Genomic DNA, 13,594 nt, shown 5'->3' on the forward strand with positions numbered 1-13,594 from the left:
TCTCTGTAAAAAATCAATAAAATATATTTAAAAAAAAAAGAAAAAAAAGAAAGGTGACCCAGGAGGGCGAAGGCTTGGTCTGGAGGGAGGAGCAGAAAGAATTCAGGTAGGCTGGGAGACCACGGAAAGGAATTCCAGGCAAACAGTTCTCTGGCCAAAGGTCTTAACGAGGGATTCTGAACCTGATCTTCCCAAAGGATGGGCAAGTGGAGTTTAAGAGCATAAAAATAAAGAAGCCAGTGCCTCTCGGAATGAGACCCACTAGGATGAATTTAGAAGCTCAACGACATTCCCGGTAGGAAATCTGGAAAGCGGAGGGGCCTCGGGAAGAAGGAAAAGAGATCTGATGGTTTTCTCCCAAGGAAAACACAGATACGCCCATTCTGAGCAGGCGTGGGAGGCAGCAGTCCTAAATTACACTGTAGCTTCAGTTCAGAATCTGGGACTCCAGGCAAGTTGCTTCTCCCTGAGTCCCAGTTTCCTCGTTTTTAGAATGGAGGTAATAACATGTAAACCACCAGATTGAGGCAATGCATGCAAACTGTCTAACATATAGATGTTCAATAAACGGGAACTGTCACCATCACATAAAAAGCATGAAAAAGCGTCCAATTAAAAGACAAGTGAGAGACTATAAAATTGCAGTGCCTTGGGGGAAAGCTGAGTCGGGTCTGTCTTGCACTTCTACACGCTACATTTTCATCCCAATAGCAGGCCGGCCTTGTAGTGCTGCTTTCTAGAAATCACATCGCACCTTCACAATGAGGTGTTGCTCAGGTCCAAGAGCATGACCAGTCCCTGGTTATCCACTTGAGATTAATCCCTTCTATACCCTGCCTACAGAGTTTGCAATTTTGGTCAAGAATTCTTCTGGCCAAGAATCTAGTCAAGAAATTTTTATTTACTTTTATTGATTTCAGAGAGGAAGGGAGAGGGAGAGAGAGATACAAACATCAGTGATGAAAAAGAATCATCAATAGGCTGCCTCCTGCATGCCCCACACCGGGGATCAAGCCCACAACTCAGGCATGTGGCCTGACTGGGAATTGAACCGTGACCTCCTGGTTCATAGATGGACGCTCAACCACTGAACCACGCCGGCCGGGCAATTCAAGAAACTTTTAATGCGTGTCTTTGTACCAGACACCTTGATAGATCTTTTTAGGGTCTCTTTACCACCCAGAAGCAAAAGGAAAAGTTCCAGTCTGTCATGTACTAGATGCTTTACATACACAATTGCAATGAACCCTCAGAGGTCTGCAAGACTTTACAAGAAAAAGGAAAGCGATCAGTTCTTTCACTCATTCCTTCATTTACTCGTGTTTCCCAAGGAAACATCTTTTGGCACCGAATCGGTATAAAGGAAGGGGCAGAAAGTCATTGCCCTCAAGGGGCTTACGTTTGAAGGGAGAAAGATAAACATCTAGCTATCACCAGGCAACCCAAAGATGTGAGTCACCCAGAGGACACAAGTCCCATGAGGATGAGAATGATCTGACTGGGAGGTCCGGGAAGATTTCTACTGGGGTTCTCTGTCAGCGGGGCTGGATTTGGAGAAAATAATCGGGAACAGCGCAGGGAAGCCCAACATGCATGAAGTTCAACCTGACGGAGACACACGTGGAAGGACGTCTGTCACATCTGGGAATGGGGAGCTGTCTGCTGCAAGAATGAGCCGGTAATATGGGGGGAGACCTGTTGGGGATGGAGGGGGGAGGGGGATTAGGATCTTAGCTACAAAGAAAACGGCAACAACAGGGGTTCTGGCTCCAGGGCTCTCAATGACACCGCCACTTCCCCGCACCTGCCCCCCCAACCCTACACCAGTAGGCAATATCCTTCTTGCCTTAACACATCATCTTTAATGTTTCCCCTTTCTCCTTCCCTGAACTGGACACTAGGAATTAAGCAAACATGAAGAGTCTGAGGAAACAGAGCTTTGGGGGAGGGGAGGGCTTGGGATGCCAGGCCGTCAGCCTGAGTCACACGCCTTCAGCGAGGCCACCCCACCGCTCCAATTCAGCTGCAGCAGCTGGGCTTTCTGATTTGCTTCCACGCACCCCCGAATCCCAGTCGTTTTTAAAGGCCCTCTCTCTGCGTTTTCCTTCCTGTAAAGCAAAGGCTACATGACTTCCCATTCATGACCTTGGCTCACTCGGGGTCCTCAGGCACCATCTTCTCTTTGGGGCCCAACTGGACATTTGACATCAGATTTCCCCCAACAACCACCTCCATCTCAGAGAGAGAGAGGGAGGGAGGGAGGGAGGGGGAGAGAGAGAGAGAGAGAGAGAGAGAGAGAGAGAGAGAGAGAGAGAGCTCGCCAATATGCTCCAACTAGAACGCATGTCCTGAATTCAGAGCCTTTACACTTATTTCACAACCCTCAGGCCCTCGCTGTTTTCCCCGCTCCACTCATATCTGGCGTCCCATGCTTCCTCTCCCAGGGAAGCTCGTGAGAAATGTGTGGCCCCTACAAGCCATTCACACAGGGGGCAGGGCTCTGCGCCCCGCCATCCGTACCATGAGCCTTGGGTCCTCCTCGCCCCCACCTACGTGGCACTGTTCAAGGTGCCTGTGGCTCTCCCACTGGGTCCCACATCAAACAATGCCACGTGCTGGCTTCCTCGGAGGCTTATAAACACCCGGTGCAGCAGCAGAAACACAGGGAGGGAGAAAGCAGAGGCGGAGGCCCCTCGGCGAGGGAGCCGAGTTACAGCAGGAACGCTGGGACCGCTCCCCAGTTACCCACTCACCCCTCACAGCTCCTCAAAACGATTCGCTTTCTAGCCACGATCCACCCGCCTCCACCACACCCTTGGTCCCACCGCGGAGGAGACGCCATAGGGAATGCAAAGTATTCCCGTCGCCTTGCAGGTAAAGGGCAAATAGGCTCCTATGAGGGCAAGGCTGCATCACCAAATACCAAATGAGTCCAGCCTAGCGCTCGCGTTGCAAGGGCTGGGTGATTCACTGCGGCGGGGGCGGGGGGGGGGAGGGCAGGAGGGGGCGGTAAAAAAGGAAAATCGAGGAAACACCCAGAGGAAGTGGTTATCCGATCCCGAAGCCCGGCCATAATGTCCAGTGGCCATAAGGTACACTCAGCGCCCCGGTGGCTGCTTCGCGCTCAGCCTCCTATCGCCCTAGCGCCCTCTCCTCCCCACGCGCGCTTCACCCCACGCCTCCTCGCTCGCTGCTGAGCCTCAGCATTCTCCCTGGGTGAAGGCATCAGCTGCGCCCCCACCCTCCCGCCGGCAGACAGGGGCTCTGGCTCCGGGAAGGCTACCTCCAGAGCTAAGCGGCCACCCTCCGGGGGCGAGCTGTTGCCCACCGCTCCACCCACCCATCCTCACGGTGCCGCTCGCCCGGTCTGATGGCAGCCCTGCCTGAGTCGGGCTGGAATGGAGCGGAGGGGAGAGGGAGAGCACATTTCATAAGGATCCAAGATGCCGCGCTGCCCCTCCTCGGAGCCCCCAACCCCGCCCCTTCACCCAGAGTGGGGCCAGGGGCGCGGACAGACACGGACAGACACGCGTGGGGAGTGCAGCCGGTCCCCGCCGGCAGCTGCACACAAAGCCCTTCATCTCCTCGCCTCCAAGCTCCTCCCTGGGCTGCGCTGTTCCGAGGGTCTCGGATGCCCCCTTCGGTGGTCGGCGGGACGGTCCCACTCCCTCTCGCAGCACTGCCCCCTCCCTCGCCTCTCAGCCTCCTCTTCCCCGCCCCTCGCCCCCGACCCCGACAGAAGCTCAGCCCGGCTTTGGGGGCCACCGGAGCACCCCCTGCGCCCCGGAGGAGCGGACAGCGGTCCAGTCTCCGAGGCACAACTTCACCAGCTGGTCCGCCACCCACCCTGGGGCGCACACCCATCCCCGCAGCGGTCGGATCGGGTCTGGGTCAGCCCCATCTCCAGGCGGCGGGGCAGCCCAGCCGCGGGCACGCTCCTACCTGCGCGGCGGCGGGCGGCCAGGAGCGAGGGCGGCGAGCGCCCGGCCCGAGCCCTGCGCCGCGGCGCGCCTGCCCTTGTGCTGCGGCGGTGGCAGCTGCAGCGGCGCTGGCTCGCTGGCAGACTGGCGAGCTGCCCGGCTGACTCCTCGCTGGGGCTTCCTGTAGGGCTGGACAAAGGACATTTCCTGGGAGGAGCAGGGGACCGTTCCCAGCATGCCTCGATTTGTAGTTCCCGGGGACTTCCTGCCACCGCAGCATCTCCGACCAGACGGGGACCCTGGGACTGGAGGAAGGCGCTGCCTGCATCCCTAAGCGCTCCCGGGAAGGGAACGGCGGGGCGTCGCACCCTGGGCCCAGCCCCGCGCTCCGGGGACGCGGTCACCGCCCTGGAGTTTGCGTTCCGCGCGCGGGCGGCGGTCCCCTCCTTGGGGGCTTGCGCTGCGCTGTCGGCTGCGGGAAGACCCTGCGGCGGAGAGGCCTTTTCTTTAGAAAGGAGGAAGTGTCGGGTGGGTTGACTTGCCTTTTAATCATTTTCTTTTTCTTGGTTCCTTTTTTTTTTTTTTTTAACCTCCCGAATCCTACCGGGGTGGGGGTGGGGTGGGGACGGAGAGGAGGATTAAAGAACTTGACCGCTCACTGCTCCCTAGGAATTCAGGTTCCTTAAGATCTTGGCGCTTCGTCCTCAAAACCATAAGGGCTGATTGTTTCCAGCCTGACCCTCACTGTGACATTCCTCCTCCGATGCTGGCCGTGTCCCAGGCATCTTTTCAAGAAAAGTAATTAAATGAAAAGATTGAGAACAAATTTCATGAATTAACAATAAGTCACGCAAAAAAACTCGTGTGCTGCTGAATTAGGAACGATCTGGACTTTCTGCTCATCTCCCCCTCATTCACCTTCAGGATTCAGTTTCCTGGATCCTACAAAACGGACGTGAAGGCCACTGTTGTGCGCGAAGGGGGGCGGGGGGAGGGGAGGGGTGGGGTTAGGGGAGGAGGACGTTGGCTATAAGAGAGGAACTCCACCTCCCGCCTGTCAAGAGTCTATCACAGCCTCCACACATTCCTGTCTAATTCTGGAACTGCATACTCAGGGCCCTCGTGGGAAAATCAAGAGGGGCCAAAGAGAGACGAAATGACTAAAGCTGTGTTCTCTCAAGGAGCTGGGAAAAGAGGTTCTAGGATGCTCTAAAACGTGTCCGAAAAAAATAGGTCATAATTACCCGTCATATCCACGTGGCCTCTCCCATCTCAAGGGCGCATGAGTTAGAGCACTGGAGTGAGGGATTTAGTTTACATTTAAGAAAAGTGTATCCAGCCCTCCCCGATTTGGCTCAGTGGATTGAGCATCGGCCTTCGGACTGAAGGGTCCCAGGTTCGATTCTGGCCAAGGGTACATGTCTGGGTTGTAGGCTCCATCCCCGTGGGGTCCTTTGGAAGGCAGCCGATTGGTGACTCTCTCATAATCATTGATGTTTCTATCTCTCCCTCTTCCTTCCTCTCTGAAATCAATAAAAATATTTTTTAAAGTGTATCCAATTTTCTGCTATGGTTCCCTTTCTTGGGAGAGGGAGAGCCTTAGCCACAGGGAGAAGATGAGCTGGATTCATTGAAGATGCAGAATTGATGAGAAGTTATGGATGTGGGCACCTACCTCCCCAAAGTTCCTGTTGCATGTCACTGTTGACTGTCCACCCGGATTCGTTGTGCTGTGATCCTTGCATTTTCCTTATAGACTACTGTTCCTTCAGGGTTTGCAACCTGGCAACATTCTAGTGAAACTGCCCTCCACCCCTCAAAAAAAGGGGGGAGGGGAGGGGGAGGTCTTTGATCGTCGGTGGCCAATCCAGCAATCTCTTCTTAGTGTTCAGTTTGAAAAGATGATACACTCGCCTGTTGCATTTAACATTGTGTACTGCGCCCTCCCTGGATTTTCTGCCTTGCTTCTCAGTACCCTCTCCATTTCTCACTGAGAATTTCCCTCATTATCTCCATCCCAGGCCAAACCTGTCCCTTCTCTTTTGTTGCCAATCCAGGTCAAATAGTTGCTTCAACAATGATGTATTTACCACTCATTCAGGACTACTCACCATGACTGGGGTAGACCTATGATAACGCACAACGGTAGGTCTTCACTGAGTGACTACGAGTCCTGTCTTACCCTCAGGAAGCTCACAATCCACTTGCCATCACACAATTACTATTTACGTGCTGTAGCAAAGCCATGTGCAGAGGTGTGTACCCCAGAGAGGGTTACTCTTTCCATAACCTCTCTTGTTCCAGTGACAGCAGGAGGGAGGGGAAGGTGAGAAAATGCAGGTCTTTCAGAGGGAACTTCCTGGGACATTTGGTCGGGAAGGGGAGGCAGCTGGGAAGGAAGGAGGGTAGCTCTGAGGAGGCTTCCCTGTGTGGTTATTTCTCCGGTTTTTAAAATGGGAGCTCCTTGGGGATGTTTGAATGCTGATGGGAAAGGTCTCGGAGAGAGGCAGAGGGTGAAGACAGACAGAGAAACGATAAGAGATTAGGCATTCAACGGATACTTTCGGAATTAACTAATTCCTGCCACCAATCACTGTGGAAGATGTTGAGATTGAAATTAACGAACTGCACATTCCCAGCTAAGATAGCAGTCTGGGACCAGATAGAAATGACATTCCTTTCTTCCTCGTCAGGCGCCCTCCCCCGCCCTTCACGTCCTGGGGGTGGGGGGAAGGTGATAGAAAATCATCCAAGAGGCCCTAGCCGGGTTGCTCAGTGGATAGAGCATCGGCCTGGGAACCGAAGGGTCCTGGGTTCGATTCCGGTCAAGGACACATGCCCGGGTTCCAGGCTCGGTCCCCAGTGGGGGGTGTGCAGGAGGCAGCCGGTCAGTGGTTCTCGCTCATCATTGATGTTCCCGTCTCTCTCTTCCTCTCTGAAATCAATTAAAAAAAAAATTTTTTTTTAATCATTCAAGAGGAGGCACTCCAGCAGGTTCCAAAGGCACACAGCAACATCAGGGACATCTAAACGTGTTAGCCCATGGGTTTTGGTTTTATTATTTTTTTTTTAATCAAGCAAATATTTTAACCTTGTTTTTTTTTTCTTCATTTTGAAGTAAAATAACAATTCTCATCCTCACCTTTCTAAAGGGGAATTGATAATTGAAAAAATAATAACAATAAATTCAATTTTATGTACACTTAGATATATTCCGGGATTTAAAAATATATTCCATTAATATTCCTATATTTCATGGAGTGTTGCTTTAATTACTATGGCATTAAATTTTTAATACTTGGAAGAATAATCTCTTGTAATTATGCTTTTATTTCTTTTTTTTTCTAAACTACTTCCTCACACTTGCATTAAGAAACTATTCTTTTATTTTTTTATTATTATTTTTTAGTATATTTTATTGATTTTTCACAGAGAGGAAGGGAAGGGAATGGAGAGTTAGAAACATCGATGAGAGAGAAACATCGATCAGCTGCCTCCTGCACGCCCCCTACTGGGGATGTGCCTGCAACCAAGGTACATGCCCTCGGCCGGAATCGAACCCGGGACCCTTCAGTCTGCAGGCCGATGCTCTATCCACTGAGCCACACCAGCTAGGGCAAGACACTATTCTAATGTAAAATTTATTTTACTTAAAATGAGTGTAGCCGAAACCGGTTTGGCTCAGTGGATAGAGCGTCGGCCTGCAGACTGAGGGGTCCCGGGTTCGATTCCGGTCAGGGGCATGTACCTTGGTTGCGGGCACATCCCCAGTGGGAGGTGTGCAGGAGGCAGCTGATCGATGTTTCTCTCTCATCGATGTTTCTGGCTCTCTGTCCCTCTCCCTTCCTCTCTGTACAAAATCAATAAAATATATTTAAAAAATAAATAAATAAATAAATAAATAAAATAAAATAAAATAAAATGAGTGTAAAACTATATACAATGCTTGGTTGGGGGAGGGACAACCCCAGGGGTGGGGGGCTGACCGGCTAGATTTGCCTGCATGTTTTAAACTTGCAAGTATAAGGTGGACATCCGTCGTTTTTCTTACGCTCACAAGCATCCATCTCCCCTTTTTTGGCAACAATACCTTTGGGGAAACAACCCCCTTCCTGCCCTTAATCTTTGTGGTTTAAAGAGGGACAGAGCCTGTCTCTACCTCCATTTCAGTGGGGGGTACATGGTCAACACCTGCAATGAAGCTGTTCCATTGCTGCACAAGTGATAGGCTACTAGAGGAAGCAGAGCTGAGAAAAAGTGTGTGTGTGGAGGGGAGAGGGGAGACGGAGAGGGGGAAGGGGAGGGGAGAGGGAGGGAGAGGGAGAGAGACCTGCACAAGCCAATCCTGATGATACTGTTGGGTCATGCCTGAAGCCAAACGCCCCCAGACTTCTAGTTACATGAGCCAAACATTCCCTTTCGGGCTCCAGCTATTTTGAGTTCTCTAGCTCTTGCTTCCCAGAGTTCCGTGCTGCAGGGCGTGGGGCATTGCAGTGCGGATCCCTAGCTGTGCAGTCCTGAGCTGAGGAAGGTGGGCGTGGGAAGGAGTCTCAGACCCCAGCATTTCAAGGGTGGAGGTTTAGAAATGGTGATGGATGAATACCGGGGTTTTAGGAAGGTTTGGGCTACTGTGGTTTTTAGAAATGTTCTCAAGAAAGAGACCTGCTGATGTTGAAGCTGGCTGTGTAGGAGAAGAGGGAGGAAGGAATGACAGCCTGGCTCCAAGATAATCTTTCCGCCTCTATCTGCCTCTAGCCCACAAACCCAAAGGGAGCCATGCCAGGTTGGGAAAATGAAATTCTCTGTGCTTTCCGGAGTGACAGCAAAGGCTTGTGGGTGAAAAAACCGAGCATGGAAAGCCGTCTCCAGGGTCTGCTTCCCTGCTGAGGAAGGGAAGAATTAATCCCGCTTTAAGTAGGGTGACCATATCATTTATCATCCCAAATGGGACAGTGTTGAGAGAGAATAGGGGCGTTATTAATAATTACACCTGAGTGACAGCTCTAAAGCAGGTCACCCTAATTACAAGAGCTATTCGCCAGCCCTAGCAGGTTTGGCTCAGTGGATAGAGCATCGGCCTGCGGACTGAAGGATTCCATTCCAGTCAAGGGCACGTACCTCAGTTGCAAGCTTGATCCTTGGCCCTGGTTTGGGCATATGCTGCAGGCAACTAGTCCATGTGTCTCTCTCCCTCCCTTCCACTCTCTCTTAAAAAAATCAATGGAAAAATATCCTTGAGTGAGGATTTTTTTTTTTATAAGAGAGGCAAAGAGACAGAGAGAGAGAGAGAGCTATTCGCCAGGACACAACTTTGCAACAAAAGGCCCATCCATTCGCCCTTCTCACCCCCAGATAATTGTTTCAAATTGTCCTTGGGCAGAGGTCAAGATGGCAGCCACAAACGGGAGAGTGAATCAACCCAGAAGCCTTCCTTCATCACAGAGCCAGCCGCTGGCCAGGGTTCTGGAGTGTGAACCACCCTCGGAACTGCAGTAGGAAGTAGGTGACTACAGCAGTTCCGTCCCCGAGGCCGACCTCCCCAATTCCCAATGCAGTTGTGGTCACGGAGGAAAACAGTCAATAAGAATCTCTCTTGTGAGTAAAAGTGGAAATAGCTCAATTGGCCAAAGAACTCAATTCCCCTGGGGCGGGCAATTCTTGTTATTTCTAATTAGACTTGAACGCGTCCTAGGGGACAACCTCCCTGCTTATTATTTACCCTTTGCTGTGGAGTAGGAGTTGCCCTAATTTCCCTCCACCAGTTTTACACCGCCTGTGTGGGAAGTGACCACATTTGTAGTTGAGCCATTAGCTGTCAAAAAGGGAGAATAAAAATCACTTAGAGCCCTGGGCTAAGACACAAATGAGGTCTCTCTCTTTGGAATGTGGTGAATGCATAGTCACGCATGTGCAGAGTAACTGCATGCTTTTAAATGGGGACATTTTTTAACACTGTGTTTGGCCCTAGCCGGTTTGGCTCAGTGGCCTGCAGACTGAAAGGTCCCGGGTTTGATTCTGGTCAAGGGCACATGCGTGGGTTTCAGGCTCCACCCCCAGAAGGGGGTGTGCAGGAGGCAGATGATCAGTGATTCTCATCATCCATGTTTCTCTCTCTCTCTCTCTCTCCCTTCCTCTCCGAAATCAATAAAAATATATTTTAGCCCTGACTGGTTTGGCTCAGTGGATGGAGCGTCGGCCTGCGGACTGAGAGGTCCCAGGTTTGATTCCGATCAAGGGCATGTGCCTTGGTTGCAGGCATATCCCCAGTGGGAGGTGTGCAGGAGGCGGCTGGTCAATGTTTCTCTCTCATCGATGTTTCTAGCTCTCTATCCCTCTCCCTTCCTCTCTGTAAAAAATCAATAAAATATATTTAAAATATACATATATATATTTTAAAAATAAAATGTTTGGAAGAAGGGAAGCCATTGGATAAACTGCAGTGCAGGCTACTGTTTGTTTGTTTGTTTGTTTTTATAAGGGTTGTTTTTGGCTACTGTTTCTTTAACGGCTCAGCATGCATTCCCACATCTTCTCCTAACAACATCTAACTTCCCTTCTGCAGAACCCCCCGCCCCCCACCTTTAGTCTTGTCTGGAAGAGGCTGTCACCCTCCCCCCTGCCCCCCACCTCTTCATCTTCCAGCTCAAGGCTAAGTTAGGGGCCAGGGCTGCCAGTCATCGCTGCCTCAATGCCCAGACCAGTGACCCTTCAGGAGTGGCATAGGACCCGGAAGCCAAGGTGAGAGAAGCCCTTTTTCTCTGGGAGCACAGCAAGGGCACAGAAGAAGTTGGGATTGTCAGAGATTGCTTTCCCAGGGGCAACACCAGAGCTGAGCCTTGAGGAATAGGAGCTGAGCGCAGTCAGGTGAGAACAAAGACCTGAAATGCTGTAGGGGCGGGGGTGGGGCAGGATGGTGGCTCCGAATGACATGATTGAGGCTAGAGAAGGAGGCCCAGGTCCCGAATGCCATTGGGAACAATGCTAAGGTGTGTGCACAGTGGACACAGCACTGGGGTAGTGAGGCACGGACTGGAAAAGAAAGTGCCTATACTGGTAGACAGAAGTGAGGGAGACAAGTCCTTGAGCTTGAAAATAAATCCTAAATATCTTAGAAAACCTGAAAAACATGGTTTTCATACTCCTGACCCGAAAAATAGATGTCGGTTATTTTACCAGCAAAATGTGCTGTGGGACAGCAAGCTATAGCAAAAGCCATAGGCAAGTCCTACAAACAGAGGGACTCATTCTATGGAGAAAAAGGAGGAAGTTGGGAGGGGTTGTTGAAAGTCCATTGGAGAAAATCCGAGCTCAGGCAGATGACAGTTTCTCATTGGCTGAGTCGCAGGAGCGGTGGGTTTTTTTGTGGGAGAGGCAATGTACATCTTCTCCCCTTGAGGACTGTAATTGGTGGTTCTTTTCTGTTGACCTTTCTGGGGTCTGTAACTGACCATGCTTCCTGTAATTGACATCCAGTGGTACTATGTGAGACCGCCCCCTTGTGGCCTCCTAACTGCATGTCAGCCAGGTTTCCCTTTGTTCATTTTCTTAACACTTAGAGAAGATATAAGTATTCATCTCTTTTACAGATGAAGAAACTGAAGTGCTTAGGGGATTTACCCGAATCCATGAATCTCAATGTGGTGTGGTGTTGGAAACGTGGCTCTCTCTAGCAAGCACCCTGCTCCCTTATATATTCTGAACTGGGGGTTCAAGAGAAGTCAGGCGGTGCTGTAAGTCGGGATTCTCCCTGGGGAACTGCTTTGCCAATCTAACCTCCTCCTCTCCAGGCTACGGGTGGCCACCTTTGTCAGTTTACTACTAAAGTGTTTTCACATTCATTCTCTCCCTGGAGCTTCAAGTGGCCCTCGGAGGAGGTAGACTCTGTAGGTATTCATATCCCCATGCAGATGAGGAAACCGAGTTTTAGAGTTTCCGTGACCTGAGCACGGTTACCCAGTCAGAGTCAGAAGGGCAGGGACAGCGGCCCCAGGCTTCAACCCATAATGACACTGAAACATTTCAGGAATGCATCCCAGATTGCATGCCGAACAACTCAGGTTTCTACCAACACTCAAAGTAAATTGGTTCTGTTCCCCCTCAAGAAGGAAGTGTGTTGGGGTAGAAATGCAAAGACACGTGTAGGACTGCAGACCTGTCTCCGCTGAGATTTTCTGTGACGCAGACGTGGATGGCTCTTGGTGTCATTAGGGTCCTGTCTCAATCCCAAGCAGACCTGGAGCTGGAGGCTGAATTCTGAAACCAAACGTGTGTGAGATAGTACAGGGAGTAAGAGGTTTTAAAAAATATAATTTTAATCCCTTTAAGACAACCCCCCCTCCATGACGTTATCTGGCACCTCTCACCGTCACCAGAGAGGTGTTACCAGACAGCCTCCAAGTCCGTGGGAGAGGGCTGTTCCTCAGTCCTTGTCTTCTCATATAAATGAATTGGTATGCGAGGCCTTAACTGCGTTGTGAAAAGCCAACTTATTAAAGCATACACCTTTACTGGAAAAGCAAAGCCAGCAAACCTATACATCTGGCCTATGAAGCGCAGATGGGCTCTCAGCTAATCTGAGTACGTTGGGTGGGGGTCCGGGGCGTTATATACCCTCCTGTCTATAGGCGTCAACATTCCTCTGCTAACTATTTTGGGGCAGATTAATTCTCAAAGTCCCTGTTTCTTCTTTGTGGTGGCCTTCCCAGAATTCATGAGAAACACTTGGCAACTCTATCTTGTCAAGCCTCGAGACTACTGGCTTCTCTGCTTAAGGAGTAAAACCTTTTTCCTTTCCCCTTCTCCCCTCCCTTTCTACATTCTCTCCGTAGGGAGGTTTCTTAAAACCATTTACTCTGTGTCTTGGCTGGGGAAGACAGCGGTTTGTTAGTTACAAACTGGTTGCACATTGCCCGCACTGGTTGGCCTTGTGTTAACTTGCCTGCCTCAGTTTCCCTCTTCCTCCTGCCCTGGAATCCTGTAACAATTATATGAAGGGTTTTATATCAGTGAATCCAGAATCCAGGGGAATGATTATTTTAAGAGTTCAGACAGCTACAAAGAATGCAGTTTTGCCCTGGCCGGGCGGGGCGGCTCAGTTACTTGAAGCAACGCCCCATGCATCAAAAAGGTTGTGGGCTTGATTCCCAGTCAGGGCACATACCTGAGGTGCAGGTTAGATCCCTGGTCGGGGCGCATGTGGGGGTGGCCAACTGATGTTTCTCTCTTTGTGTCTCCCTTCCCCTCTCTCTCTCTCTCTCTCTCAGCCCTGGCTGGGTGGCTCGGTTGGTTGGAGCATCATTCCATACACACACACACACACACACACACACGAATGCAGTTTTAACCAAAAGCCAGGCTAAAACACCAGTGGTTTCCAGGGACCACACTAAAAACTGGACTGACCAAGTAGAAAGGGAAAGAGACAGAGCTGAGCTGTCCAGCCAGAATTCAGTGGATCAGGGGGATTAAAGCCCCTGGCTCATACCAGTAGCTCCTCTATCTTTATATTGCTTACATCAACTCCAATTCCTCATCCTGGAGTCAGTTTCTAAATCTGAAAACTCAAGTGTGTCTGGGACTGATAAACAGCTGAGAGGTGTAGGGAGCCAAGGAACAGGTAGGCGGGGCTAACGGTTAAGCAAAGCGAAGGAAGGGCAGGATCCTCCACGGGAAAT

The 13,594-nt window shown here is 50.8% G+C and overlaps 1 protein-coding gene across 1 annotated transcript in view; it reads right to left on the reverse strand.

The window, feature by feature from the left end:
- ZNF697 (zinc finger protein 697) overlaps positions 1-13,594 on the reverse strand; it is a gene marked incomplete at its 5' end in the record, with an annotated part of 43,172 nt that overhangs the window by 25,116 nt on the left and 4,462 nt on the right. Inside the window, one exon of the mRNA XM_080647864.1 lies at positions 3,943-4,127. Coding sequence (XP_080503990.1) covers positions 3,943-4,127 — 185 coding nt within the window. The remainder of the gene's footprint in view (positions 1-3,942; positions 4,128-13,594) is intronic.

The sequence above is a fragment of the Plecotus auritus genome (assembly GCF_963455305.1).
Source record: "Plecotus auritus genome assembly, chromosome: 12".
NCBI classification, from domain to species: domain Eukaryota; kingdom Metazoa; phylum Chordata; class Mammalia; order Chiroptera; family Vespertilionidae; genus Plecotus; species Plecotus auritus.